The 26,907-nt window shown below is 44.2% G+C and overlaps 1 protein-coding gene across 4 annotated transcripts; it reads left to right on the top strand.

Annotated features, from left to right (window-relative positions):
* SLC16A3 (solute carrier family 16 member 3) lies at positions 1-25,708 on the top strand. 4 transcript variants are annotated; one of them, XM_033139129.1, is made up of 5 exons: positions 1-66; positions 18,804-19,048; positions 20,721-20,864; positions 22,678-23,445; positions 24,407-25,708. In XM_033139129.1, exons 2-5 carry the CDS (start codon positions 18,826-18,828, stop codon positions 24,667-24,669), a joined length of 1,398 nt encoding a protein of 465 aa, XP_032995020.1. In that variant the 5' UTR covers positions 1-66; positions 18,804-18,825; the 3' UTR covers positions 24,670-25,708. The 4 variants fall into 4 exon arrangements, with proteins under 4 accessions (XP_032995020.1, XP_032995021.1, XP_032995019.1 ...); XM_033139130.1 differs by having other exon boundaries at positions 41-85; positions 18,806-19,048; XM_033139128.1 differs by lacking the exon at positions 1-66 and adding an exon at positions 8,797-8,972 and having other exon boundaries at positions 18,806-19,048.
* The last annotated feature ends 1,199 nt before the right edge of the window (positions 25,709-26,907 follow it).

A 26,907-nucleotide genomic window follows, 5' to 3' on the forward strand; every position in this document is an offset into this window, starting at 1 on the left:
ACCACCGAACCCGCCGCGCCCGGGGACGGAGCCACGCCCGAACCTGCCTGCCGCCCAGCCCAGCCCAGCGGTCCGAGATACCCAGGTAAGCGAGCTGCGCGCGGCGGGAGATGCTGATGGGGAGCGCGCGCGCGCGCGCGCTAAGGGACCGTCTGCCCGGGTCGCCCGCCAGGGGCTCTCGCAGGTGGCGCTCGGGGGACAACCTCGGTGCGCGCGCCGTCCTGGCCCGCCGGGATCTGCCGCTCGGCGGCACCTGCTCGGATCTGGGCGGGTCGGAGGCGAGGGCTGGCTTAAGGCTGGAAAGGAGCGGCGCCGGGTCTCCTTTGCTCCAGCGCTTGCGGAGGGAGATGGAGGCGCCGGGCGGACGGAGAGACTCTCGCCTGGCGGGCTTGGTGTTGACGAAGCTGTGCATGACTCAGGGCTGGTGCGGGTCCCCCGCGCCCCATCGCTGCCCCCTTCTCTCGCGGCTGCCTCCCAGAGATACTCCTGGCCCGGCCTCGGCGAGACCAGCTGAGCAGGGGAAGAAGTAGGCAGCTGTCTGCGCGCGACAGGAGGGTGGGGAAGTGAAAGCCGGAGGTCTGCAGGACGGCGGGGGCGCATCCCATGGACAGACCTCCGTAAGGCTCAGGCATAGCCCCTTTGGGCACCGTATTGTCCAATTGCCCTCATTTCCCAGTCCCAGCAGCAGCATCTAGCGCCAGGCGTCCTGGCCACCCTGAGCAGTCTGGCTCCGACTTCTCCTCCTCCTGGAGAAGTTGATTCATTTCTCTCCCGCGCATCCTTGATCCAAGGAGCTCCGTGGCTAAGTGAGATTTGCCCAGGAGAGATGCTTGTGTCGGGACCAAGCGAAAGCCAGTCTCATCGGGACATTTAGACAGCCTTTTTAAAACAGGCGTTCAGTCCTTCCGCCTCTCTCTTCCCGAGCGCATCTCCCTCCCTCTTTCAGCGAGACCGACTCGGAGCAGCACAAGGAGTCCGGCTCTTCTCAGAGGAGGGTGCTGAAAGGTGTTTGCGCCTTTCTAAACATCAGCAAACACCCCAGAACAAGGCCTAGAATAGATAGATCTCTAGTTGGTGAAGATGCTCAGCTGCGTCACAGGAGCACTCGATTTCTGGGCGCACCGCATGAGATGAGGAGGGGAGGGTGGGCCTCCAACGAGATCCAGTTTCCTTAAATGTCACAGGGATTTAAACGCTTGTGAAGGGATGACAGACAGGGAGGGAAGGACCTGGGCTGGGAAACAAGGAGTAAACCTCGCGCGCGCCTGTTTATCAGGGGAGAGGTTGGACAACGGGAAGATGGGTAACGTTTAATCTCTAGTTTCAGAGATTATCCGGCTCAAATCAGCAAGAGACTTGGAAGGCTTACCCTGAAACCCATTTCCCCACTCCCAGATGATCCAGGTGGGCTGTGTGAGGACGCTTTTATCCCTCAGAGGTACTCCTCTGTGCTCTTGTTTCCAACCTGAACTGTGCCATTTGAAAAGGAGTTCTGGTTCTAGATGGCATTCTGGTTGGCATGTGGTTCTGGTGTTTAGATGGTCCTCCACACACCTGGACTAGTATCCATTCCACATCCTTGGATCGGATTCCAAGGTGCTTTTTCTCTGTACACACTGTCCCGGCTATGGTAAATGATTCCCTTAAAACATCATTTATCTGTAGGAATCAATCTCAGCCCATCTCTGTAGTCAGCTTGGGCCTGATTGGCTCCTCCGGCCAGTGCCCAGTTACTGATCTAATTTAATCCAATGTTTTTGACGGATCTAGGGCATTTGCTTGGAATTGAAATAATGCGCCTCCCTGGGCATAGATGTTGTAAACAAATGATATGGGCACGATTGTACTTCTTTCTTATTTTGCTGCTTTTTTGCTTTGGTATGTTAATTTAAAAAAACAACAACATGAAATTGTAAAGAACACAAAGGCGAAGCTGCTTATATCTGCCTGTGCTGTTTGACTGGCTCTTGTCTTGAATTGCAACAGCAACATTTCCCTATTAAGCAATATCAAGTCTGACATCTCTGTTGGTACTCTTTTCCTTTTCTGTTTGAAGTACTGGTGACATTAGATTGATTTTTTTTTTAGCTGCATATGACAGTAATTAGGTTGTGCTGCAGCTACATCCTCCATTATTCACTTGGAAAGCCCACTGTGGTGAAGTTATTTATATTTCAAAATAAGTGTGTATATTTACTATGATGGGGTTGTGGAACAGCAATCTGAGGACCCAGTATGAAGTCAGATTTGGTCTTTGGGTTAACTAACATATTTCTAAGCCCTTTACAAACACTATAGATCAACAATTTACTAAGCTTTCCTGTCAACTGTAATGATAACGATATAATAATAGAAAGGAGAATAACTCTAAATAAAATGACAGTAAAAATGTGAAGCTGTAGATTTATTATTTATTCATCACATTTATATCCCCCCTTCCCTCCAAGGAGCTCAATGTGGTGTGGCATCAATGGCTCAAGTTCCTCCCCATTTATATCCTCACAACAACCCTGTGAAGTATGCTAAGTTGTGAGACTATGACTGGCCAAAGGTCACCCAGATGGCTGAATGGGGATTTGAACCTTGGTCTCCCAGGTCCAACACTTTAACCATTACACTACACTGAATCAGTTATGAAGCTGGTAGCGCAACGTTCTTGCTTTTCATTTATTTATATACTGCTTTAATACTCAAAACATTCTCTAAGCAGTTTGCCAAACCACCAAAGTGGTTTGATGGCATGAGGAATGGTCCAGTAGGTAGCTAGGACCCGCTGGGTTTGGGGCTGTTAATGTGGTTCCCCAACTTCCATGCCCTGTACAGTATATAACACAGGCTGCTTCTTCTGGAGGGGAAATTCTCGAGAGGTAGACTTACATAGCTTGTGGCATCATCTAAAGTGCAGTTCTACTCTCGCTGTAAAATGACACCGCCATCAGTAGATCTTCTCCCAGGGAGTATTCGGTTCTCCCCATGACTTCAGCTCTGATCAATGCTATGCAAACATTTGTGCACGTGAGTAACTTGAGCTTCGTAAGCGGCACAATCCGGTAAGCTCAGAGTGATCATGGACATGTGGGCCTTTACTCATCTGGCATGGAGATTTGTAGGATGGGAGCAATTAATTGGAGGTATTAAATGACCTTCGTATTGCCAGTTTGGGGAACAAGGGACTGAATTCTTACTCTCTAGAGCTGAAGGCATGAGTTTTTAGTACGTTGAATATATAGTCAGGATGACTCCCGCACAGTAGCAAACAGCAGCTTTCTTTTTTTGGATGCTTTAAATGAAAAAAGTGCAAAGCTAGTAACGTAAATAATGGCTTTCTGGCCTATCTGATGGATCTGTGCACTCAACTGCTAGGAAACAGCCTCCCCCACCCCCCCAATGTGTCCACCAGAGCAGAAAAGCCTGCAGGCAATTATGCATGAAGCCAGCAAGGAGGACACTGACTGGTTTCCAGTTCCAGGCTGAATTTTGAGATTTGCAATCCTGGTAGTCAAGCACCATCTGCATGTACAGTAGTATAAAACATCTTTGAACTGTACTGGGTATTTTTTTTTTTTTAAAAAAAAGAATAATTGGAATTTTTTTTTTAGTCATTGCAATGATTGGTTACTCTTCCTCTTTCTCATGAAAGAAAGGAGAGCAGTTGAACGAAGTGCTAAAAGCCTTTTGGGCTGGGTGGTCATGAAGGGGCTTTGCATTTCATACTCAAGTTAAGAGCTGAGGAGTCTTGATGGGTGTTGGGGTGGTGGCAGTGATGATATGTCCAGGGAGCCTAGCTGCCTTCCTTGCCACAAAAGCCCCATTCTTTACATTGCAGGTGGTGTAGTGGTCCAGAACATGTGTGTATGTGCATTTATTTCATTTGTTGACATTATTAGGTTATACAGTCTGTAAATATATGCCATTAATTTATTTCACTATATTATACCCATGTGATAAAACAAAAGGTGCCATGGGACATTTCAAACCCACCTTTTAATTGCAGAAGTGATCTCCTTGGGATGAGGTTGAACTAATGATTCATTGCTTAATTATTTAATAATTCAGTTTATTCCATGTACAACCCACCTCATCCCAAGGGCTTGGGGCAGGTTAAAAAAAAAGTTATTGCTAACTGCAACTCCCCCTCTAATTGCAATGAATCAACCACACACAAAGTAATGGGGGGGGGCAGGGGAATCTTAGGATTCCTACAGCTGGGCTTTGGCAAGTTTCCACGAGAAGGAATTTTGGAGTTGGGGAGGGGGCAGAGGAGAATCAGACACTGGGAATGAATCTCCAGTTTCATGTGCTGCAGGTCTAGCTCTGGAACGGGTGGTCTACCAATTGGCCTTCCAAGGTCTAACTAATTAATGTTGAGATATGGAGGAATCTCTGTCTATTCCCCAACCCTCCTGGTGATTGCTTACTCTTCTGGAAGCATCTGAGATTCTGCACCATGTGACAGTATACTTGTTGCTTGAAACACATGGATTGATCTGGCTACACATATTCTCCACAATCTCTTCCCACACAGTACTTTGGTTGTCTTCTCTATCTGCTTGTGGCATACTCCATTATCAGTATTTAATTATTATTTTTAAAAAAATATGCACTGTATTGATTAGTACATTGCACTCCACCTTTCCTCCATCTTGGAACACAATTCAGTGCACACAGGGTTCACAGTCTGCCTCCTACCCACCCACCCACTGATGAAACCCATACCTCTTTAGCATGAATCTTAGCTAAGCCAGAAAGCAACTGGGACATTTTGTTAAGTCATTCCCTTTTAGCACCCCCATAAATACAGTACTGTATAACTTTTTGTTTCTGTTGTAAAGATTATTGAGATTCTGTGTGTGGATTGCTTTTCAGCATGGAGAAAATTTCATGTGTGTGTGTGTGTGTAAATATCACTCAGTAAAAGCCTGAGGATATGCTGTGGATAGTAGGTGAAAGAGAAGGAAGGAACTGAGGAGATTTGAGTAGTAGGTTGATGGAACCTGATATCAAACAGGACCAAAAGGGCAGATGGCAGAGGACGGGGGATGGCAGAAGAACCACACGCTTGCTTCAAGAGAAGGGGGATATTGAAAGAGGATGGAAGTGGAGCAGGGGAGGATTAACCTCTGGTAAATAACAAAGGTCACCAGTGGCAGAGACAAAGGCTTCTTTTGACATCTATGAAGTGATGTCCCTGCAGAGGTGGACCAAGCTCTGGCCTCAGAAATACAAAGCTGCCAAATAATGCCTCTGTGGGAGACGGACCAAATGTCTTTTTTTCTATCTCCACAGATTTCAGTTTGAATTAGAATTATTTGTAAAAGTTGTAGTGGAAAGTTACAGGTGGGTAGCCGTGTTGGTCTGCCATAGTCGAAACAAAATAGAAAATTCTTTCCAGTAGCACTTTAGAGACCAACTGAGTTTGTTCTTGGTATGAGCTTTCGTGTGCATGCACACTTCTTCAGATGTAGTGGAAAGTCAGCTTTGCTAATCAGGAAGTGGAGCTCACAGATTAGCAGTGCTGTGGTCCAGTGAATGTCAGACAGAGTAGCATATAGCATCAAGTTATAGGGGAGAGACCAGTGCTATACAATGGGCTTGGGCCTGTGAGCATCAGTTTGAATTCCTCCTTAGCATGGTGAGGAGGAATTACTGTGTTTCAACCTAGCATATGTATGCTATGGTCTTTTTGTGTGAATCCAGCGTACAAAGAGTCATGAAGAGTTGGACACGACTGAACGACTTGAACAACAACAGCGTAGCAAGAGTGGTCATTTGCTTATGCTTCTCTATTCTCTCCTCCTCCTCTCTGCACCTGCATAATCTGGGGTTGTGGGACCCTACAGAGCAGATTTTGAGGGAAGCTGGCAGAGAGAAACCAGAAGTCCCATTGTGCAAGCAGGTTTCCGTTGTGAAAGTTGGCAGACATCACTGGATGTCACCCAATATTAGAAAAAGCTTGCAAGGCATTTTGTACACGAAAAAGTTAAAACTATGTATCCATTCACCCTTCCACAGGTTTTATTCAATCCCAGGGCACAGTTATCCCATAACTGGGATATCCCATAAACAACAACAAAAAGGGGGGGGGAAATTTGGTACACATATATTTCCAGACACCTTGATTACTATAAATGTCTGACAACAGGACACCCCCCCAAATAACCAAGTTAAGTGTCTACCTCAGAAGTGCATAACCTCACAAGTGGCCCACCATATGTTGCCATACTGCAGCTCCCTTCACCCCTGACTGTTGGTCATGTTGGCTAGGGGTGATTCTTTTTTACTTATTCTTTAAAAAGAGAGACCACATTTAAAGCATAAGTTTCAGAAAACACTAGACAATGTGTCACATGAAGTAATTTTAAAAAACCCAATAAAGCCATGTAATATTAATTTAAATATGCAAAATATTACTAAAACCCACACTAGATAAGCAAGGAGAGTTTTAGTTACGGTAACCGCATCCAGAAGGCCACAGGTTCTCCACCTTGGTTTCATAGCAGAAGTATAGCAGCAAGGAAGCCACATCTTTTGTTACCTGAGATTAAGGACAAGATAGTCTCTTCCTCCATTCCATGAACAAATGTTGACTAGTCAGAATTCTATTTTGATGCTGACAGTGGGACATCATTCTCTACTGAGTGGTGATGGGCTGTAGCTGAAGGCCATGGGCTATTTCATTGGAAGATTAACTATATCCCGCCTCTGGCATTCTCTAGCTTTTGAAAATAAGGTAAATAAGTACTCTGTTCCTTAGTTTAGCGTGTAGTGACCACTTGTCATTTGGGAAATTAAGTCTGCAGTTCTGAACAAATTGGATTTTTTCCTATTAAGCACAATTAGAGCACCCAATATAACAACCCTAAAGAAACACACAAACATATAACCATCAGTGTTACATATAGCCACTTTGTGTTAGCCATTCTTTAGCACTTCGTTGCATGCAGGAGTCACCTTCAATGTACAAACTACAGTTTTATTTTATACATGGTGAATATGCAGTTTAGGCTAGGGAGTCTCTCCAGAAACACATATGTGAGTGTAATTGCGGGTGTGTCTGGGTTCCTCAAGGTGAAAGTTAATTTATGAAACAAAGAGCAGCCTGACTTCCTGAATGGTGTCACGTAGTATTTTGCCCCTAGCAAACCTCTAAGTTGTTGCATCAGCAAGTACTTGAGAACCCTTTCCCATTGAATAGGGTTTTTTTTGTTTTTTGTTTGCTTAAAACTACCTTCCCAAACTTGCCCCCTGCAGGCCATAAAGCAACTTGAGAGGAATTTTTAACAATAAAAAGGCTAGTGGGGAGGTTAGGAAGCCCATCCCCACAATGCTCATTTGTGGAAGATTACATCTGATCTTATAAAAAGAAAACAATCGGAAGAAACCTACACTAGACTCAGTGATGTGGCCCCTAAATAAGTTAATATTTGCCTTCTCCCTTAATGTTGTTTCTTCCGTTTTTATTATCAAGTAGCTCTATACTAAGGACATAAAATGAGACTGCTGGGTCACGTCAATGGCTTATCTAACCCAGCATCCTGTTCTCACAGTGGCCAGCTCAGGTAGATAGATGCCCATGGAAAGCTTGCAAGCAGAACCTGATCACAACAGCATTCACTCCCCCCCCCTGCAATTTCCCGTCCACTGGCATATGGAGGCATGCTGTCTCTGATTCTGGAGCTGGAACATAGTCTTCATGGTTAGTTTGTCTGCTTTTCAAATTTGTCTAATCTCTTAAGGCCTTCCAAGTTGGTGGCCATTACTGCCTCTTGTGTGAGCAGATTCCATAGTTTAACTGTGCATTGTGTGAAGAAGGGCTTCCTTTGGTCCATCTTGAATCTTCCAGTATTCAGCACCATCGGCTACCCACATGTTCAAGAGTTATGAGAATCCAGGAGAACTTTTCCTTACCCACTTTTTCAGCACCATCAAACATGCCACCTTGCCCCTGCAATTGAGGGGGCTGGGGCCGTGTGATGGAAGCATGCCTCCTCCTTGAAAATTCATGGGGGGAGGACCCTCGCCCTACTCCAGATGGCACACACACCAGAACACCATGCATAATTTACACACTGCTATCATATCTCCTCATATATAGTTTTCTCTAAACAGCTCCATAGAGGGGTTGCTCCATTTCTTTGTTGATTTTGTTTGCCTTTTTCTGAACATTTCCCAGCTCCACAATATCCTTTTTCAAGTGAGGTGACCAGAATTGTACTTCAACTGTGGTTGATTTGTGTAGATTAATATATTTATATTATAAGCTAATGGTATAATACTGGTTTTAACTTCTTATCAACAAAGTACATTAGGAACAGAGAGGGTCGGTCTGTGATATTAAATTGGCTGTTGGATTTCTGCCACAGAATAAGCTTGAACAAAAAATGTATAATCGCCTAGGACATAATTGAAATTTGTTGACAAGTCTAAGTGAAATATGGAAAGATTTTCAATAAGTTATTTTGAAAAAGGATTACAGCACTTCCTTTTGTTGTCTTCTCTATGCTCTTCATTCTTTTCTTTTAAAGAAGAGTCATGTTATCTAAGCTATGGATCTTATTGCCAATGTAGGTTAAAGTCACAGTTGATACTGCTTTATTTTATCAAAATGACCCAAACCAAGCAAAACAGCAACAGGGCATTATAGTTTTACTTCCTGATATAGTGCTACACAGGCAAGAAAGAGGAGGGAGAACAAACTACTTTGCATACTCAAGCCACAACTTCTTTTGTTCCTACCTACACAGGGAGTTAAGAGAAAGCAATAGGCCTGAGCTGTTTCATGTGATTTCTGGGTCCAATGTATAGTGAGAGGCAGGATGTGAAGCACGCCCTCAGGAACAACTCACAACTGAGTCAACCTGAAGTGAATGCTAGTACATCCCATCCCCATTTGTTCCTTCTTTTGTTTCTAGGCAACAGGCTGGGGAGCAGAAGCACACTTCTGGAGCCTGCTTTTTGTCCATTTTCAGTTGGTAAGGTTACCCAGTATTTGTGTGTTGGTTTGTAATATGCGCTTGTGTGAATGAGGACTGAGGGGAAGCTACTTGGCTGGATCACTACATGTGACCACTTTGCCAAGCGCAACAGAGAGAGATGTCAAGAGTACAGCGTGCATATGCGTTTGTGTGTTTTTAACCAACGTTGATAAGAATGCTTTTTTTAATACATAGGGTGCTGCTTGTAAATGTTAATATGCGATCTAAAGGGCGTGTATTTTTTTTTTAAACTGTGTGTATATTCCAGCAGGTGTAGGTTTTATATTCAGATTGCAGGCAAGGAGAATTGGGGAAATAAAGATGGGGGGGGGGGAAGCTTGTGAAAACGTCTCACACGGCAGTAATGCGCTTGTTTCCGGCCTTTTGTTGTGCACGTGCTCTCTCTCTCTCGCTTTCTCCCTCTCCCCTTGGGCAGCTCTCGCCAAGAGGAATATTATATTCTAAAAGTAGCCATTGGTTGCTTAGTCGGTGCAGTTGCAACAAGAAGTAAAGGTGAGCCAGGGTTGGCTGCAGATGACCTTAGGCAACCGCTGTTGCCAGATCAGCGTTTGAAAAATAAGACGCCCTGTGACAGTTTGGGAAGCCGCCTTCTGTGTATTCTGTGGAATGGACCATGGAGCTCTGGGATGTTCTGTATTCTGACAGTCTCATCCATCGCGTTACGCTACCCAAACTGAAGAGCCCGGGAGGCTGAATTTTAAAAAGCGTCCTCACTGAATTTGCTTCAGCCCGTTAAGAGATCGAGCTCGGCTCCTAACAGTAGTGAGTTCAGTTCTCTCCCTCCCTTCTTGTATATGGATTGAATCGTAAGGGTTAAAAAGCATTTAAATGTATAACGGCGATGTTGTTGTTGGAAACGCCACCTAGAGCAGATAAAGGCGCGTGGGTAGCCTTGGCTACAAAGCCATTAAACTTTCAGAGGCTAGAGAGGCTGGTGCCTTACTTCCTTAACGGCCAGAGAGGGGTAACAAAATAAGGATCTCCCTGGATTTCCTTCAGATCTGCAGATCGGCTGGATTATTATGATGGAGAGGAGTCGTCCCCCGTCCCCCACGCGACTTTTCTCCTCTAAATATCCTTATTATGTGACCACTTAACGGCTGCGGGGTTGGTAACGGCATGTAGCTGATCGGACAGTTGTTTTTATTTGTTTCTGTAATTGTAACTTGACCCTCAATTAGACATTGCCAAGCGTTGCTTCCGCGTGCGTGCGTGTTCGCTGGTTCTGAAGCAGGTTTTGGGCTACCGAGATAACGATCTTAAAATCGGCTTCGCGGGAGAAGGTGTGCGTTGATTTTTTTCTTTCTTTCCCACAGATGGCTGAGGCTACGCGCGCTTTCTCGACAGGGAAGGGAATGCGAGAGCGAGTGCCCCGCTCTCTCTCTCTCTCTCTTCTCTCTCCCCCGCCCCCCCCTTGTCTCTCCCCGGCTCAACCACGAGGTGAGCGCGTGTATTTCTTGGTAATTGCAGCCGGCACTTCCGGTCTGCCCCTCTGTCACGTCCTGCACGTCTGCATGCGGGAAGACGTCCCCAAGTGCTGTAGCCAGCCTGTGCCGGCAGCCCTCGTGGTCTGGGCGTGGAGGCTCCAGGGTGGAGCCAGAGCCCAATTGGAACCGCATTCCAAGCGGAGCCCCCTCCGCCCCAAGATGCACCTCCTCCTCTCAGATCTCTCCTGGATCCATCGTGATCCGAGGATCCTCGTAAGAGCTTTCCGCTACCGGATGCCGCCTTTGCAGCTTTGCATAAAAAAATGCAGACTTTACCCCTTACACGGCTTGATGTTTGGTGTGTAACTTTTCCCCACTTACCTGTGTGTGTTTGTTTGTTTATCCGTCTGGCAACTGAGAACACTTAATGTATCAGATGAAGTGGGTTGTACTAGTCCACGAAATTTTATTTTAACACTTTTATTTAAACAAAACAAAGTTAGGTATAAAATAGACAATAAAAATACAGGTAGAATAACAGTACAACAGCATATTTTATGCTACAATACATCTGTTGGTGTTTAAGGTATTTTAAGACTGGTGGTTTTTTAAATGGCACTATGAAGCCTTTGGTAAGTTGACTACCTCCTATTCTGTGGGATGGTGAGATGGTTGGACAGTGTTCTCGAAGCTACTAACATGAGTTTGGCCAAACTGCGAGAGGCAGTGAAGGATAGGCGTGCCTGGCGTGCTCTGGTCCATGGGGTCACGAAGAGTCGGACACGACTGAACGACTGAACAACAACAACAATTCTGTGGGACTGTGAAGCACAGCTTGCCTTGTTTCTTTTCTAAAATGAGAGGTGGTCCAGCCACCCTAGAAACCTCATTTTTGACCCAAATCCTGCTCCCTATTTGGTAAGTGGATGAGGGCACCCATTTCAAGGGTATATAATCCCTGCATGTCTTCACAGGCGCATAGTCCTGACATTCACAATAGCTGCTAGTAGAGCTTCGCTGTAAGCAAGCCCTGACTCTAGCCCTGCATGCAGGACTGGCCTTTGGGAATTTTGAAGGTCATATGCAAAGTGGGCACTGAAGTCCCCCTATAAGATGTTATAGAGATAAAATTCTAGTTGCTTTTAAAATGAGGTCCAATTAAAAAACCTGCAGCCAAGGCTAATGCTTTGTACATTAATCCAGTCCCTCTCATTCAGTGTCAACGTACACCATCTGTAACTCATACCTAGTAGACTAGAATTAATATGCTTTTAAAAGAACCCTCCTGTTCTTACTATTGGAAGGTCCCTTCAGTGCCAGTAGCATGCTGGTTACTGTGCAGAGAGCACAGACATTACATAACTCTGCTTGCTTTGAAATGGCCGTACTTTATTGCGTAATAACACCACAGCTCTGCAGAACGTACAGGAGAGCCAGTGCTGGCGTTATGAGATAGGAGTGCTGAAATTTGCCAGGCAGATGCAGGTTTTAAATCTCTGCTCAACCATAAAGCTTATTGCGTGACCTTGGGGCAGTCCCTGCTCCTGCTTGCAGAGACAACGGGGAGAAAACAACAACGCATGTGCGGTACCTGAACTCCCTGGTGATCTGTGTGCAATAAAAGTGGAATTAAAGCCCCCTGCTCAGCACAATCTGCACAGAGATTTTCCTCATAGGATAAGGCTGCCAGGAGCTACAAGTCATGATGGTTTTGTGTACTACCAATATTGGATGTGGTACCCCTCTGATTATCGGAGACTGCGGATCACTCTGATGTGCTGCTCACCTGGTTGGCCATTGTGAGAACAAGGTGCTAGGCTAGATGGGCCATTGGCCTGATCCAGCGGGGCTCTTCTTATTGTCCTTAATATTCTCAATATGTGCACACTTTCTTGGAAGCATGTCCCACGATAATGGCTGGGATTTTCTTCTAATTAAGCATGCATAGGCTGCAAGAGTTGTACTGGACGGTCCCCCCCCCAAAAAAAAGCCAGACTTGCTGAAGGAGCTGCATAGTCTGGGGGATACATTAGGACGTAGATCTCTAAATAGAATTTTGTTCCTTTGTATTTTAATTGTACTGTGCAGTAGCAACATTCTGGCCACCAAAATATAATGGATGAATGAGGAAAAGCCAGAAGTCAGCTTCTCCTTTCATACATTATGCTCACTTGTGTTAAGATGTTTCTATATCTCCAGGCACCAGAAATATGCTCCCCACCTCCAGGGTTTGGGAAAATCCTGGGTGGCTTTTCCGAATTTTACAACCCCTGAAGCTTTCACTGATTAAAGTAGTGGCTCTTGTAGTGGCAGATAGTGGACACAGCTGTCCCCTTCCCCTGTCCCCCATTCTCGTTTTCTATCCTACAGTGAGATTTTAGCCACTGTTGCTCATCGCGAATTGTCTCTTTTGTTGCACTGGTAAAGAGTAACTTGATATGACAGAATCTGTATGGGGAACAATACAGGAAAATGGAGGAAAATGTCTTTTGTTCTGGATTAAAGCAAATCCCATGTGCCATTTCCCTTTAAAAATGTGTTTTCTTGAATTAAACTCTCCTAGGAATAGGCTTAGCCTTAATTGGAAAGTGGCATCCGTGTTCTGCTGAAATCCACATGGGAGTTCATAATTCATTTTCATTTAATGTGTTAAATGAGAGACAAATCACACAAATTAATGAACTCTTGTATAATTGTCTTGGCAAGAATATGCACAGTAGAAAATTAGTGTTACGTGATTTGGAGGGGGAAATGGGCAGGGATTTATAGGTAGACAATTCTGGTAAAGGCCAGAGGTTCTGGTTACACATTACACCAATTCTTATTCCTGTAGAGGACATTTGTTGCACAATCTTAGACTGTCTGCTCAGAAGCCCCATTCAATTCAATGGCATTCATGCCCAGAAAACTGGGTACTGTATTGCAACCTCAGTACCTTATTTGTAGGCAGAGGAGAAAATGAGTTTGAAGATGTGGAAGGAGAAAATGAGCTGATCTGAAGGAAAGGAAAGGAGGAACATCCACATTTTATAAGGTAAAACCTGGAAGTTGAGTTGAAGATGAAACAAAGGAGGATGGGGAATAGGGATGTTTTTGAATGATGAGATGGTTGGTATAATACAGGGATGTCCAATTCCCAAGAGACTGCGATCTACTCCCACTATAAAAAAACTGGCAGTGATCTACCCATTGGATTGACCAAAGTTGTTGAACTTTTTTTGGGGGGGGGCAAAGTTGCTGAGCTATTTTGGGGGGGAGAAATTGCCTAAGTTGTTGAGCTTTTTATTTTTTTATTTTGGGGGGGGGATCACTCAGGATCACATGATAGACCAGGATCGACCAGGGACGCCCCGCAATCAACCGGTAGATCGCGATCGACCAGATGGACATGCCTGATACAACAGATAAAAGAAGAGCAGTGAATGAAAGTTTATAATCCCACAACTGTAGCAGATACGAGTTGTGAATCTGAGGAAACTGAGTAGATAGCAAGTTCCATAGGCTAGAAGGTATCTGATACGTTCCTGAGCCTAAGTGTGTGTGTGGGTGTGGGTGGGTGGGTGGGTGGGTGGTGATACCTAAGGTATCCTTGGTCCAGGCCATTATGTCCTGAAAGGTTAAGACTCCACACTGGCAAAAAGTTAGAAACCACTGGAGCTCTTTCAAAATGGATGATGTAACATGCTTTTTGCAGTTAGCACTTGCAAAACACAGGGCACTTGCATATCCCACCTCCTTAAATGTTCCCAAGCATTCATTAAAGCAGCCCTAAGGCAGTGCTTTCTTTTCACAGCCAGTGATTTAAACGGCATGAAGTGTAGATGAAGGGGGAGAGCAGGAGACAAGTCCCATTACTAAGACACTGCCATGCAAAAACATCAATTCCCCATAATTTCTCCAGCGCCAAGATATTCTTCTGTTTTGAAAGACTGTCCCCTTCCCTCAATGACCCAACTATCAGCTGCTGGCTTACCTGAAGAGGCAAGCAAGAAAGCAATGCACAGTGGTTGATACAGGTCAGAGATCATTACCTTGCTGCGTTGCTAGAAGTCAGAGTGTTGTACTTCATAAAAATCCTGGCTAGAGGATTTTCAGGTATGAAGATTACTCCTGGGGATGGAGGATAGGATGGCAAAATATCCAGTTGAAGAAAGTCCCTTAAGTCAGGAGTTGCCAAAGGGTTTCATTCAGGTGGTCCATAGCGTGTCCACATTATTCATTCATTAATTCCATTTTTATTGCTTTTATTTGTTGCATTTTATTGTATTACAATTTAAATACAGGGTGAGAAATAAAAGCAGCACCTAGCAAAGTGCAACACCATTACCACAAAAGACAGAAAAAATCTTTCAGTGATCTTCTGAGGCCCACAGCAATTTTGTAGTGGCCTGCGGGGCTGGGGGCTGGGCGAAGAGGTTGGGAGCCACTGCCTTAAGTCATTTTGCTTGGCAGGCAGATGGCTGCATTTTGGAAGTGAGAAAGGGCTCAGGGTGGGGGATGGAAGGAACCCTGTCACCGATGAATGACTGATGTGATGATGAATGCCAAGTCTTCTTCATATGCTATGTACCTAGGGAAGTTTGCTAGCTGGGTTTCTGCCTGAGTGGCTGTCAGGCAGAACGGTGCAGGAGAAGAACGAGCAGCTGGCTGTGAGTAGGTGTATGCATGGATGGCTGCAAGTTTCTATGGGGACAGAATAGCTTATCTCCTCCAATACCAGATCTGTTTTTGAGAGGAGGGGGGGGGGGAAAGGATTTTCATAAAGGTCTCCTGCAGCAAGACCCGATGGCTTATGGGTACTGAGTGCTTTTGTTTATCTTTAGTGAAGCTGTCTGGGGCTAATATATATTTAGATTCAGATATAGATTTGCTGTCCCTGGAAAGTGCATCCATGCCAGATAGAAAGCAAATCACCTGGTACTCTTGCATATACAAACAAAACCTGATAAAAGCATTATGTAGTGCTGGCTGTTGCAGCTACAGTTCGGGAGCAATACCATGATGAATTGCCAAAGAATTTAATTGGCAGGCAGGCGGTACATGTGAGAAAGCCAGGGGCTTCTTTTTGAGAAAACTGCTTTTTCTCCCTCCCACTTCACTAAAGCAATAACTCAGATGGACTTAGGCATTTGTTCCCTTATTAGTATTTTTATTTTTCAGCTTCTTGTGATAGTGAGTGATGGTTCAAATCCAACCCTTTTTTTCTAGAAACCTCCCCCCCAATACTGCTGTTAAACACCGATTGATTTAACAGCCCATCTGCCTACTTGGACATTTTGTTGATGGATATTTGATTGACAAGAACATAAACTCTATTGGGCAGTTAAGGGAGGGACCTCAGATAACCCTTACTGTAAGTTCACTAGCGGAAACTCAGAGGATATACGTTAGGAGTACGTACAGGAAGTCATACATCAGTGCCAGAAAATGTGGTTTCCTTGTAGATTGGGTAAGGATCTGCATGATACTGTACTGGGAAAAATAATTTTCACTCTTCTTGTTGCAGTAATAAACAGCAAGCCTTACAGTACAATAATGTCACTTACCAAAATGTGGGCATCTTCAGCATTCCTTCCCTTTTTTCCCCCGAAAGGTGACCGTTTTTTGCTGTTCAAGGCCCAAAGTCTCCCTGGGCACATGGAGCGTGTTGCCCATTCTTTGGATCATGCCATTTATAATCGGAGTGTTGTTTTCATGCTGGTTTCATGTTCTAACTCTATGCAGCTGAAGGCAGCCTGTGTATTTGTTGTAACCGAATCCTCTCCAGCAGAGATGATGAAGGAAAAGCATTTGGATGTTTTCCTCCTGAAAGAGCAGCTTCATGCAATAGATCTGCTCTGGAAGGCTCTGCCAGGTTTATTTCTGGAGCTTGACCGTGAGATGGTTTCTTGCAAATTGTGCAGCACTGAGCCTAAATGTCACAGAAAGGACTCTGGATGATCACATACTCATCACCCAGCCGTCTAGACATCAAGTCTGACTTCATACGCAGCTCTTGCAGGGTCAAATGAATCATATAGCATGTAATAATTTCATGGCCATTGTCTTGCAAGCAATAGGTAGGTATTGCTTAGAGATAGACCTATTTAATCCAGCAAATAACTGAATCCACTGCCTTTGTTCTTTGACTGGTAGCGTGTGGGGACATAGGAAGCTATCTTGTACCTAATCAGACTATTCTAGTCCAGTATTCTTTGAATTGGTTGGCAGCAGCTCTCCAAGCTCTCAGGAAGAGAAAGGTCTTCCAAATCATTTGCTACCTGATCCTTTAAACTGGAGATGCTGTGGTCCTGAGACCTTATGCATACAAAGCAGCACGACCGCTGAGCTCCTGACCCTTCTGAAGCTGAGGACTTTTAATTGATTTTTGCCATTAGCCAAATAGAAAGTTAATCTGTTCTGGATAAATTTATTAAACAAAAGAAATAGAATTAACAATATAGGTATTAATTTATTTTATTAATAATGTCTATGTACTGCTTAATATGTGAGATCCTCAAACAATTTACATTAAATACAATAAGATCATTTTAAAAAGGAAAGGGAAATAATAATAATAATAATAATAATAATAATAATAATAATAATAATAATAATAATCTTTATTATTTATACCTTGCCCATCTGGCTGGGTTTCCCCCAGCCACTCTGGGTGACTTCCAGCACATATAAAAACACAATAAAATGTCAAACATTAAAAACTTCCTGGCACAGGGCTGCTTTCAGATGTCTTATCAAAGTTGTGCAGTGCTTTATCCCCTTGAATAATAATAATTATTTTGCTATATAAAGCATTATGATCAGGAATACAAAGAAATACACTGATTGAAAAGGAGAATCCATCAACAAAACATTCAGCAAAGTATCAATAAATAATAAAACAAAGCCGTCAATGAATCTTATGAGCCTGGAAAATTCTGCCTAAACAAATAGGTCAGGGAGAGTTAAAGTTTGCCACTGTTTGTAAATGTGGGTATATAAATTTATCCACATATTTAATGATTGGAAAAATATTAATAAAACCAAACAACTAAAGCATTATTTAGACCTTACAGTTTAACAAGTCTGTGACCGTGTAATAAATGATTGATAGGCGTCAAGGATGTACGTAAGACCATTGTGTGAGCAGGCCTGTGCCAAGTACCAGTAGTTCCCACATACAGTGGTACCTCGGGTTACGTACTTAATCTGTTCCGGGTTACAGTATGTAACCCGAAAAGGACGTAACCTGAACAATTCGTTCTGCACATGCGCAGACCGAAAAAACGTGAAAAACGCTCTGTACATGCGCAAATTGTGTGTGTGTCGGGTTGCGCTTCCGGGTTAGCGGAGTTCGTAACCTGAAAAGTATGCAACCCGGAGTGTACATAACCCGAGGTATGACTGTACAGTGAGAATGTCTACCTTCACAGAATGCCCATATGGGATGGGGGGAGACTATGTGCAGCTGTGTACTTGCAGTGGTCTTACACGTAAGTCTAACTTCTGAATAGGGCACAGCTCTCTGTTCTAATGGTACTGTATTCATACACATTTTACATGCTGACATTTACAGTTGTCACTGGTTTAGGAAACGACTCTGCTATGTAGTATTCATCCAAAATGAATTGGGTGAAGCCAGGGGGAAATTGTCCTTTGGAAGATCTATTCATAGGAGAAACACATCTGGACACTTACTGCATCAGATAGATAGATAACAAGGAGAGCTTGGTCGGTTAGAGAGTGGTGCTGATAATATCAACGTTGCAGGTTCGCCCCCGGATACTGGACAGCTCCATATTCCTGCATTGCATGGGGTTGGACTTCTAGATGATCCTCAGGGTCCCTTCCAACTCTATAATTCTATAATTCTATAAATATCCCATTTCTGTCTTGTGCAAATCCTGCTCAAAAAGGACTTTTCTGCTCCACTCTCTAAGTACACAGCTATACAGATGTTAATGCAATAATAACAGTGGTGGACAGTGGGGGCTGGTCCACTAGGGAGAATGGGTCACTGTCCCATCAGTCTGCCATCTGCTAGCCCCCATTTGTCTGTCTCCTTAGTTGCAACCAGTCCAAGAGTGGTTCACTGCTTGTCAGAGCTTCCTCTACCTTAGTCTCAGTGCTGGCCTTATAGAACTCAGCAAGTTGGCTCTGTCTGTTGATCTCCCTGCCTTCCACCCTACTGATCCCAATGGGCACCAGTCACCACTGCTGGGAATAGGGCGGACCTTCTTCTGCATAAGAGACCACTCCATCTAAAAAGCTAGCCTTGCCTTCGATAAGGTCTGCTTTTATGGACCCCAATGTATTAAAAATTTTCATTGCATAACCAAGACTGAGCTGATCATATCTTATGGTACTGATGGAATGTTTAAATAATTTTTTTTTATGTCTTAGGAAACAGATAAAATCTCATCATGGGAGCTGTGGTGGTTGACGATGGTGCTAGCGGAGTTAAAGCCCCAGATGGCGGCTGGGGATGGGCTGTTCTCTTTGGGTGCTTCGTCATCACGGGATTCTCCTATGCCTTCCCAAAGGCCATGAGCGTCTTCTTTAAAGAGCTTATCCGGGAATTTGGTGTTGGATATAGTGACACCGCGTGGATCTCCTCCATTCTGTTGGCTATGCTTTATGGAACAGGTAAGTACTTAAAGGTGAAAGGTAAAGGGACCCCTGACAGATTCCGGGTCATGTGGCCAGCATGACTAAGCCACTTCTGGCGAACCAGAGCAGCGCACAGAAATGCAGTTTACCTTCCCGCTGGAGCAGTACCTATTTATCTACTTGCACTTTGTGCTTTTGAACTGCTAGGTTGGCAGGAGCAGGGACCGAACAACGGGAGCTCATCCCGTCGTGGGGATTCGAACCGCCGACCTTCTGATCCGCAAGCCCTAGGCTCTGTGGTTTAACACACAGTGCCACCCGCCTCCCTTACTACATTCTAAAACTGGGGTAGTAAATACATCAAAGAAGTATAGCACTCGTATTTTATTTTATTTTTAATATTTATACCCCACCTACCCTTCAATCAAATCACCAGGGTGGCTTTTACAATAAAATAGTTTGTTCTTCAAACCAAGAAAACAAGTTCATTAAAAATAACCAAGTCTGTAAAGGCAGCATTAAAATACACAAGTCGGAATAAAACAGACCAGCACAAGTCAAAAAGTTCAAAATAATAATAATACCAGGTGCTGGGAAAACATCCATGTAGGTGCCTGGTTCTAATGCTGGGGTGCCACACTGAAAAGGATCCTTTCCTAGTGATCGCCTGTCATGGCTCAGGTGGCAGTGGAACTGGAATAAGCTCTCTGAATATGATCTAAAATGGAGTGGAGAACCTTTTGGGGCCAGATGGGACAACTTTGGCAGGAGGGTGTGACAACCCACATGGTACTCACTTTATGTTATGGGCAGTGAGTTCAAGCCTGCTTTCTGCAGGGGTCAGCCACATGATTAAATTCTCCAAGGGGAACTTGGTTGCACAATAGATCCACTGGGCTTAAACTCACTGACAGGCTTGAACTCACATTGATCCATTGGGCTCCAACTCACACTGACCTACTGCAAAGGAACCATCAGGAGCTTGCTTTAAGCTCCCGATAGTTCCTTGGTAGTCACATTGGTACCTGCTCCATCCCTGGTATCACAAATGGTGTCAGGAGTGGGGCAGGTGGGTGGGGTTTATAATGGAAACGTGAAGGCCACCAGTATCTGTACACATAAAAAAAAAGAAAGCTAACGTTCTCAAGTATCCTTCAGATGTGTTGGGTAAGGACCAGCAATCTAGAGCAGGGGTCGGCAAGGTTTACTGGCCATGGGCCGGATCACTTCCACAGAGAGTGTCCGTGGGCCGGACTGGCGCAGCACGATGCCAGAAATCACTTCTGCGCATGCCCAGATGCCAAAAAACGTATCTGCGCAGAAGCAATTTTCGGCGTCTGGACATGCGCAGATGCGGTTTTTGGTATCTGCGTGTGCGCAGATGCCATTTCCAGCACCACTCAGCGAGTCCCCACGCTGTGCTGCAGAGCGGGTGGCTCAGGTTGCAGGCAGCTTGTGGGCCAGTATAACGGTCTTTGTGGGCCGTATCTGGTCCATGGGCCGCAGGTTGCTGACCCCGATCTAGAACCTTGGTCAAATGGAAAAGAGAGATGGAAAATAGAATCTGACGTCTTCAGACTCAAGGTCTTCAGACAACTGAATCTGGGTGGGCCTTATGAGAAGAAATACAAACTGCAACTGATAAGATATATTAATGATCTGGGCAGTTACAGAAACAAACATCTCACCTATTGTCTCTTTTGTTCAGGCCCCCTGTGCAGTATGTGTGTCAATCGGTTTGGTTGCCGTCCTGTTATGCTGGTCGGAGGCCTCTGTGCTTCAGCGGGGATGATCACTGCTTCCTACTCCACTAATATAATACAGGTCTACCTTACTGCTGGTGTCATTACCGGTAAGTGCCAGTGTCAAAGAACCAGCCAGTGGACTGACTGTTACACATAGCTACGCTACTGGTTGCAATAGCTTGTGAGAGAGGGTGAGCCAATTGGGGGGGGGGACACATGGTACAGCCTCTCTTTGATGTGCTAGTTTTGTGTTTGTGGGGAGATGTGTATGTAGGGGAGCACTGATCCCTTAATGGCATTCTTAAATGGTAGTTTCAGGTTGCATGCACTGGTATAAAGTAGGTCTCTCATTCACAATGCCCTTTCTGCTTACCACTTCCTGACATTTTCTAAAGCAGTCCCTTTACCACATACATTCTCTTTCTTGACTGGCCTCAGGCTTCTTCTCACTTCCTTGCAGTCAAACATCAGTTACCATTCTTGGTTCCTCTGCCAGGTCATTGAGGTCCCCTGCTAACAACTGTCCACATGTAGCTGCAAGCGTGAGTCTGTTGTTGGTCGTAGGGCCCCTCTAAACTGGATTTGTTTTTGCAGGTGGGTTCTGCAAGATTGCATCAATGCACCAGTGCATTAGTGATGGATCTATACTGGACTGTCCACACACCATTCTGTTTTATTTGTTGTTCAGTGATGATTCCCCAGTGTTGTTGCATTATTGTTGTCTGGAGCACTACCCTTGCACTATGGCGCAACGAGATGGAGGGGTGGGGATGGGAAACATGGAACACTTGTGGTTTGAAAAGATACCGGATTTCAGCAGGAAGTTACAGAACATGCACTGATTGAAAATAAAGTGGTATATCCGCCCTGAAATTTTGTTGGTGGAAACAGTATTGAAAGAGGGATTCTGTATAGGTGTCCCACCACCACCATGAACACAAATAATCATAAATGCTTATAAAAAGGATGGGGGGTACCTTCATTCCCACAAGTGTATCTGTGGTTGATAAGTATCAGGTACAAAATGAAATCAAATGAGATCTCTCACATATTTATGTGATTACTATGGTTACTTTTTTTTTGGTGGGTGAGAAAATGGAACATTTCTTCCCCTTAAAATAGGCACAAAGCAAGACTGGTTCTGTATGTGTGAAAAGAGCTAGTCCAGGTATGAGCAGGTTATAGTTTCCATTGAAATCAAGATGCAGTGAATCTTACCAGACTTGATCAATGCTTTTCCATGTTTCATGGAAATATAGACTGTAAAACCTTAAAACGTGCCCTTTTAAATTCCTTCCAAAGTTTCCCACTTCCCCAGCAGAGAAAAAGACCACACTTTGGTAACTTAAAAATGTTTTACTTACAAACTCTCCAAAGGTCAGCTTGATGTGCTTTTCCATACAACATTCAGGAGAGTTGCACAGGTGGTAAAACTTAGCTTAGTTCCAAAGTGGTAAAAGTTCCTACATTTGTGGTACAGGAACTCAAAAGTAGTTGGTGAGAGCCCTGTGGTTGAGCTGGAACAACCAGCTCACATCTCTTTGGGGGTTCTCCAGTAGACTGAGGGGCAACAATAAGCTTGATTACCCATTTCTTCCCAAGATAAAGGAAGTGACACAGCTAAGCCTGGCAGGATCGCTTACTCTATTGTATTAACCCTTTCATACATTAATTAGACTTAAGCATATTGGCTATATGAGGCTGGTTATATTGGTTAGATGAGTCTAGTCTTCCTGCACAGGTTTGGAGAAGAGCATGCAGCCCTTATGATGTCTTTGGCCATACCCAAAACCATACCTGGGCTATTTTTGTATCTTGAGCTGTGAATTGCTCACCTGCAGCGCCTGCAGTATAGAGCACTCCTGTTATATATGCTGAATGTAGTTCCAGATTTAAACTCTGGCATCTGTTCTGTTTCAGGACTGGGCCTGGCGCTCAATTTCCAGCCATCGCTCATCATGCTGAATCGCTACTTTAGCAAAAAGCGACCTTTGGCCAATGGGTTGGCTGCAGCTGGAAGCCCTGTGTTTCTTTGTGCTCTTTCACCCTTGGGGCAGGAACTACAACATGAATATGGATGGCGAGGAGGATTTCTCATCTTGGGGGGGTTGCTTTTGAACTGCTGTGTTTGTGGAGCTCTGATGAGACCGTTGGAGGCTCCTAAAAAACCTGACGCTTCCCAAGTGGCCCCTGAGAAGCAAAAAAAGAAAAAGCTACTGGATTTCAGTGTCTTCAGAGATCGTGGCTTCGTTATCTATACAGTAGCTGCATCCATCATGGTGCTGGGCTTATTTGTACCCCCGGTCTTTGTGGTGAGCTATGCTAAGGATTTGAAGTATCCAGATGGCAAATCAGCTTTACTTCTGACCATTCTTGGAATGATTGATATCTTTGCTCGGCCTCTTTGTGGAATAGTGGCTGGCTTGAAGTGGGTTAGGCCCCGTTGTGTCTACCTCTTTAGCTTTTCTATGCTTTTTAATGGTTTTACTGATCTCATGGGGTCCATGGCCCACAATTATAATGGACTGGTCGTCTTCTGCATTTTCTTTGGCATTTCCTATGGAATGGTTGGTGCTCTTCAGTTTGAAGTTCTCATGGCTATTGTTGGCACACAGAAGTTTTCCAGTGCCATCGGTTTAGTTCTCCTTATGGAGGCGATGGCCGTTCTAATTGGACCACCTTCAGCAGGTAAATGTTACATTCAGTTCATTTGCTATTTGTCAATTAAGGGACGGGGCAGGTTTATGGGGAAAGACAGAAAAGTGATGGCAATTACCATGGGAAGCAACTTCTTTTATTTGAGGAAATGAACGACAGACTTAGTTTTGAAGCCTCCTACATATTTGTTGGCCCTATGGCTATGTTAAGAACATAAGAAGAGCCTGCTGGATCAGACCAGTAACCCATCTAGTCCAGTAGCCTTCTTCTCATGGTGGCAACCAGATGGCTATTAGGAAACAGGACTTGAATACAACACTATCCACTCCTCTGGTTCTTGGCAACTGGTACCCAGAAGCATGCTCAGAAGAGCAAAGACATGTGCAAGAGCAGACTGAGGATCAGGGACAAGGTGGAGTGGTTGTTACAGGCTACCTTTGTCAATCAGCCAAGAAGTAGCGCACTCACATGTACCATACTGAAAGTTAAAAATAAAGAGCTATCAGAATTCATAGGGATCTCTAAAGTTGGACCACATATGCATTTGGAACTCCAGTCTGGGTCTCCTGGGATGTTCAGCTTTATATTAAAAAATATTCTAAGGGGAATAATTTTAAACATTTTTGAGAGATCTGAATTCACAAATTTATTTCATTTATTTAAGCCTTTTGCTCCTTCTCACAGCTGAACATAGGAGGCCATCGACATCAAATATAAAATACAGGGCATCAATGAAAAATATAAAAATCCAAAACACATAACACACACAAACCAGATTAACGTTGTCACAATTATTTTCTGGCATTATTATTATTCAGATAAGCCTTTCACTGGATCTCTGAAAGGCTTCTCCTGGAAGATACCGGTACTCGTTCACCTGGGCTTTTGCTCCTAAATTTATTGAAAATGTTTCTTCAAATTAAAAGAGTTGGGAACTTAGAAAATGGGTTTGATTGAACATGTTGATGAAGCTGTGAATTTTCTCTTCCAGGCAAAGTCTTGGATGCAACACACAAATATATGTTTGTTTTTATTATGGCTGGCGTTGAAGTGGTCATTTCGGCTTTTGTACTGGCTTTAGGAAATGCCTTCTGTATTAAAAAACCAGCAGAAACACATACACAAGAAGATGTCGCTGAAAGAGAAGAGTTAAACAAATCTGGAAACGCCAAGGTGGACTCTATTGAAGTGGAACACTTTCTGAAAGACGAAAAGAACGGGGAAGTTGTAACTAACCCAGAAACATGTGTGTGAATGTGACATGGATGAATGCCATATATTTAGAGGAGGAGTCAGAACATTTCAACACTTAATTTATTTTAGAAATAGGACTAGCTTAGGGCTAGGCCATCTTGTTTGGGAACTGGAGGCCAACCAGCTTGTGAAATCACCCTTTGGAAGCTGGCTTGTTTAAAAACCTTTCTCCCCACTTAAAATGGGATTGATCTTCAGGCTAAGCTGCTTGGGCATACCTACTGCTGTAAGCTAAACAAATGGCCTTCTAAACACATGTAGAGGTCCCACTATGCATCACAAGAAAATGCTCACTTCGATGAAATTTTATTTTAACTAGAGAGGAAGTGTACATAAATGTTCCCGTAATGCAGAGGAAATACCCGTCTTATTTTTGTGTGTGTGCGGTGCACCTCAATGTATCTTCCATGTCTTTGTGTGCTTAAGGAGGAATGGCTTAGCAAGGAGAAATCTCAGGGACTTGGTTGTCTCTAATAGGTTTCCAAACCTATCCTTTTCCACATATGTTTAGATCGTTTGACTCAACCCTAATCTAATTTTGCTAACCTGTACAATTTTCAATAACTTTTTGGTTTGTTAAATTGATTTTTATGAGTTTTCTTTTGTTTTTGTTTTCATTGTCCTTTTTACTGGAAATATTATACATGTACCAAGAAGGACACTGCAGTCCGTCCCAGGAAACTCCACAACTGCTCTTCTCAAATGACATCTAGAGAAAAGCGATGTTTTGTTCTAGCAGGCCAAAAGAGCAATCCTTGTGCGCTCCCTGCTAAACTCAGCTTTAAGAACAGACCCTCATTCATAGAGGCAGTCCTTCCAAACACAGGTGATGGGTATTCATTTCTAGATGTGAGCCTCCAACATTTGCAGGTTCCAGGTGATACTGGAGGAGGGGGAGCACCCACACCTTGCGTGATCAGGCGCACAAAAACGTGTTGCAAAAAGGTGCTAACCAAATGCATTTTCACGAAAACCGTACCACCTCCATTTTGAGGCATTCATGGGATTGTCGGTCATTACAGGATATAATGGTTGAAAGTTAAAAGAGGAGGGCAAAGGAGGTAGGTTTGCCTCCTGCCACCCATATTCTTTGGAATTAAAACTCCAGTGGTGCAGCTCTCCTGTCTCTGAGACTCTCAGCAGCTTGTGAAGTAATATGTGGGCAATAAGACAGCAACTGGCACCCTTTGGGGACAGAGGTGGGGTTGACTGCAGGGGTGAGCTGGGTTTCATTTGGAAGCACAGTGTTGGGGGAGACAAAAGCAGTTTAACTCGCAGCATCTCCTTACTTAAAAGACCTGCTAGGCTTGCTCCGGGATTCGCACTACCACTTAATGCATGTTAATCACAGTAATCTCACAATTAGCATGGGCTCTCATTTGCTCCTTCATAAAGTATTTTAAAGATGGGCCAATGATTCTGAGGGCTTGCATACACAATTAGAGGCATTTGAGGTCCTTCCACAGGTGGGCGTTTTAGGGTTATTAGTCCTGAATGAAAAACCACATATGCAGATAGTTGATATAAGGAATTGAGGTTAGAATTTTGAGTTGTGCATCGATCCCATCCTATGGTTTACATAAGGGGTCACCAAGTGGCAGCCACAGGCAGATACCTGGCCTGCAACATGAAGTGTCTGGCCAGCCTGTTACTATACAATACTACATTCATGCTCTACAAGCTCACTAGACGGGTAAGATGACATGATAGCAGAAGGATATTGGCTTATTCCTCTGCTTTTGTACCATCCCTTGCACCATGCGTATGTGGAAAATGTCGGTGGAAGAGAGACTGGTGAGGATGCGTGACAGTCTTAGTGGGGAAAGGATGGTAAAACAATTCTGCCATGCACTCTGAGCCCAGAAACGAGGTCAAATCCATGCATGTATGTCCCGTCTCACTGAGTTAGAAAATTGGTTGTCTCTTGCTTACAAGATCACTAAACGATGATTGGGCACATTCTGCCAGGTGTCAAAGATAATGGTGAGATTTTAGCCCTGTTCACTCATTCCCTCTCATGTGATTCCAAGTGTTTGAGTGAAGAGAGCAGGGACACAGTTGCTACAACCCTCCCTACATTGTGATCCCAACAGCTTGTAGTTGTGTTGCTCTCTACACAGTCAAATGCAATTTCTGCAGCAGAGAAAGCAGGCTCATCCCCAGGGAAATTCTGCTCAAACACGCAGAGGGATGCAGGGAGGGGCTGATGGAGGGAGTGAGGCCAACAAGTGCACTTTC

The sequence above is a fragment of the Lacerta agilis genome, chromosome 2 (genome assembly GCF_009819535.1).
Source record: "Lacerta agilis isolate rLacAgi1 chromosome 2, rLacAgi1.pri, whole genome shotgun sequence".
NCBI lineage: Eukaryota > Metazoa > Chordata > Lepidosauria > Squamata > Lacertidae > Lacerta > Lacerta agilis.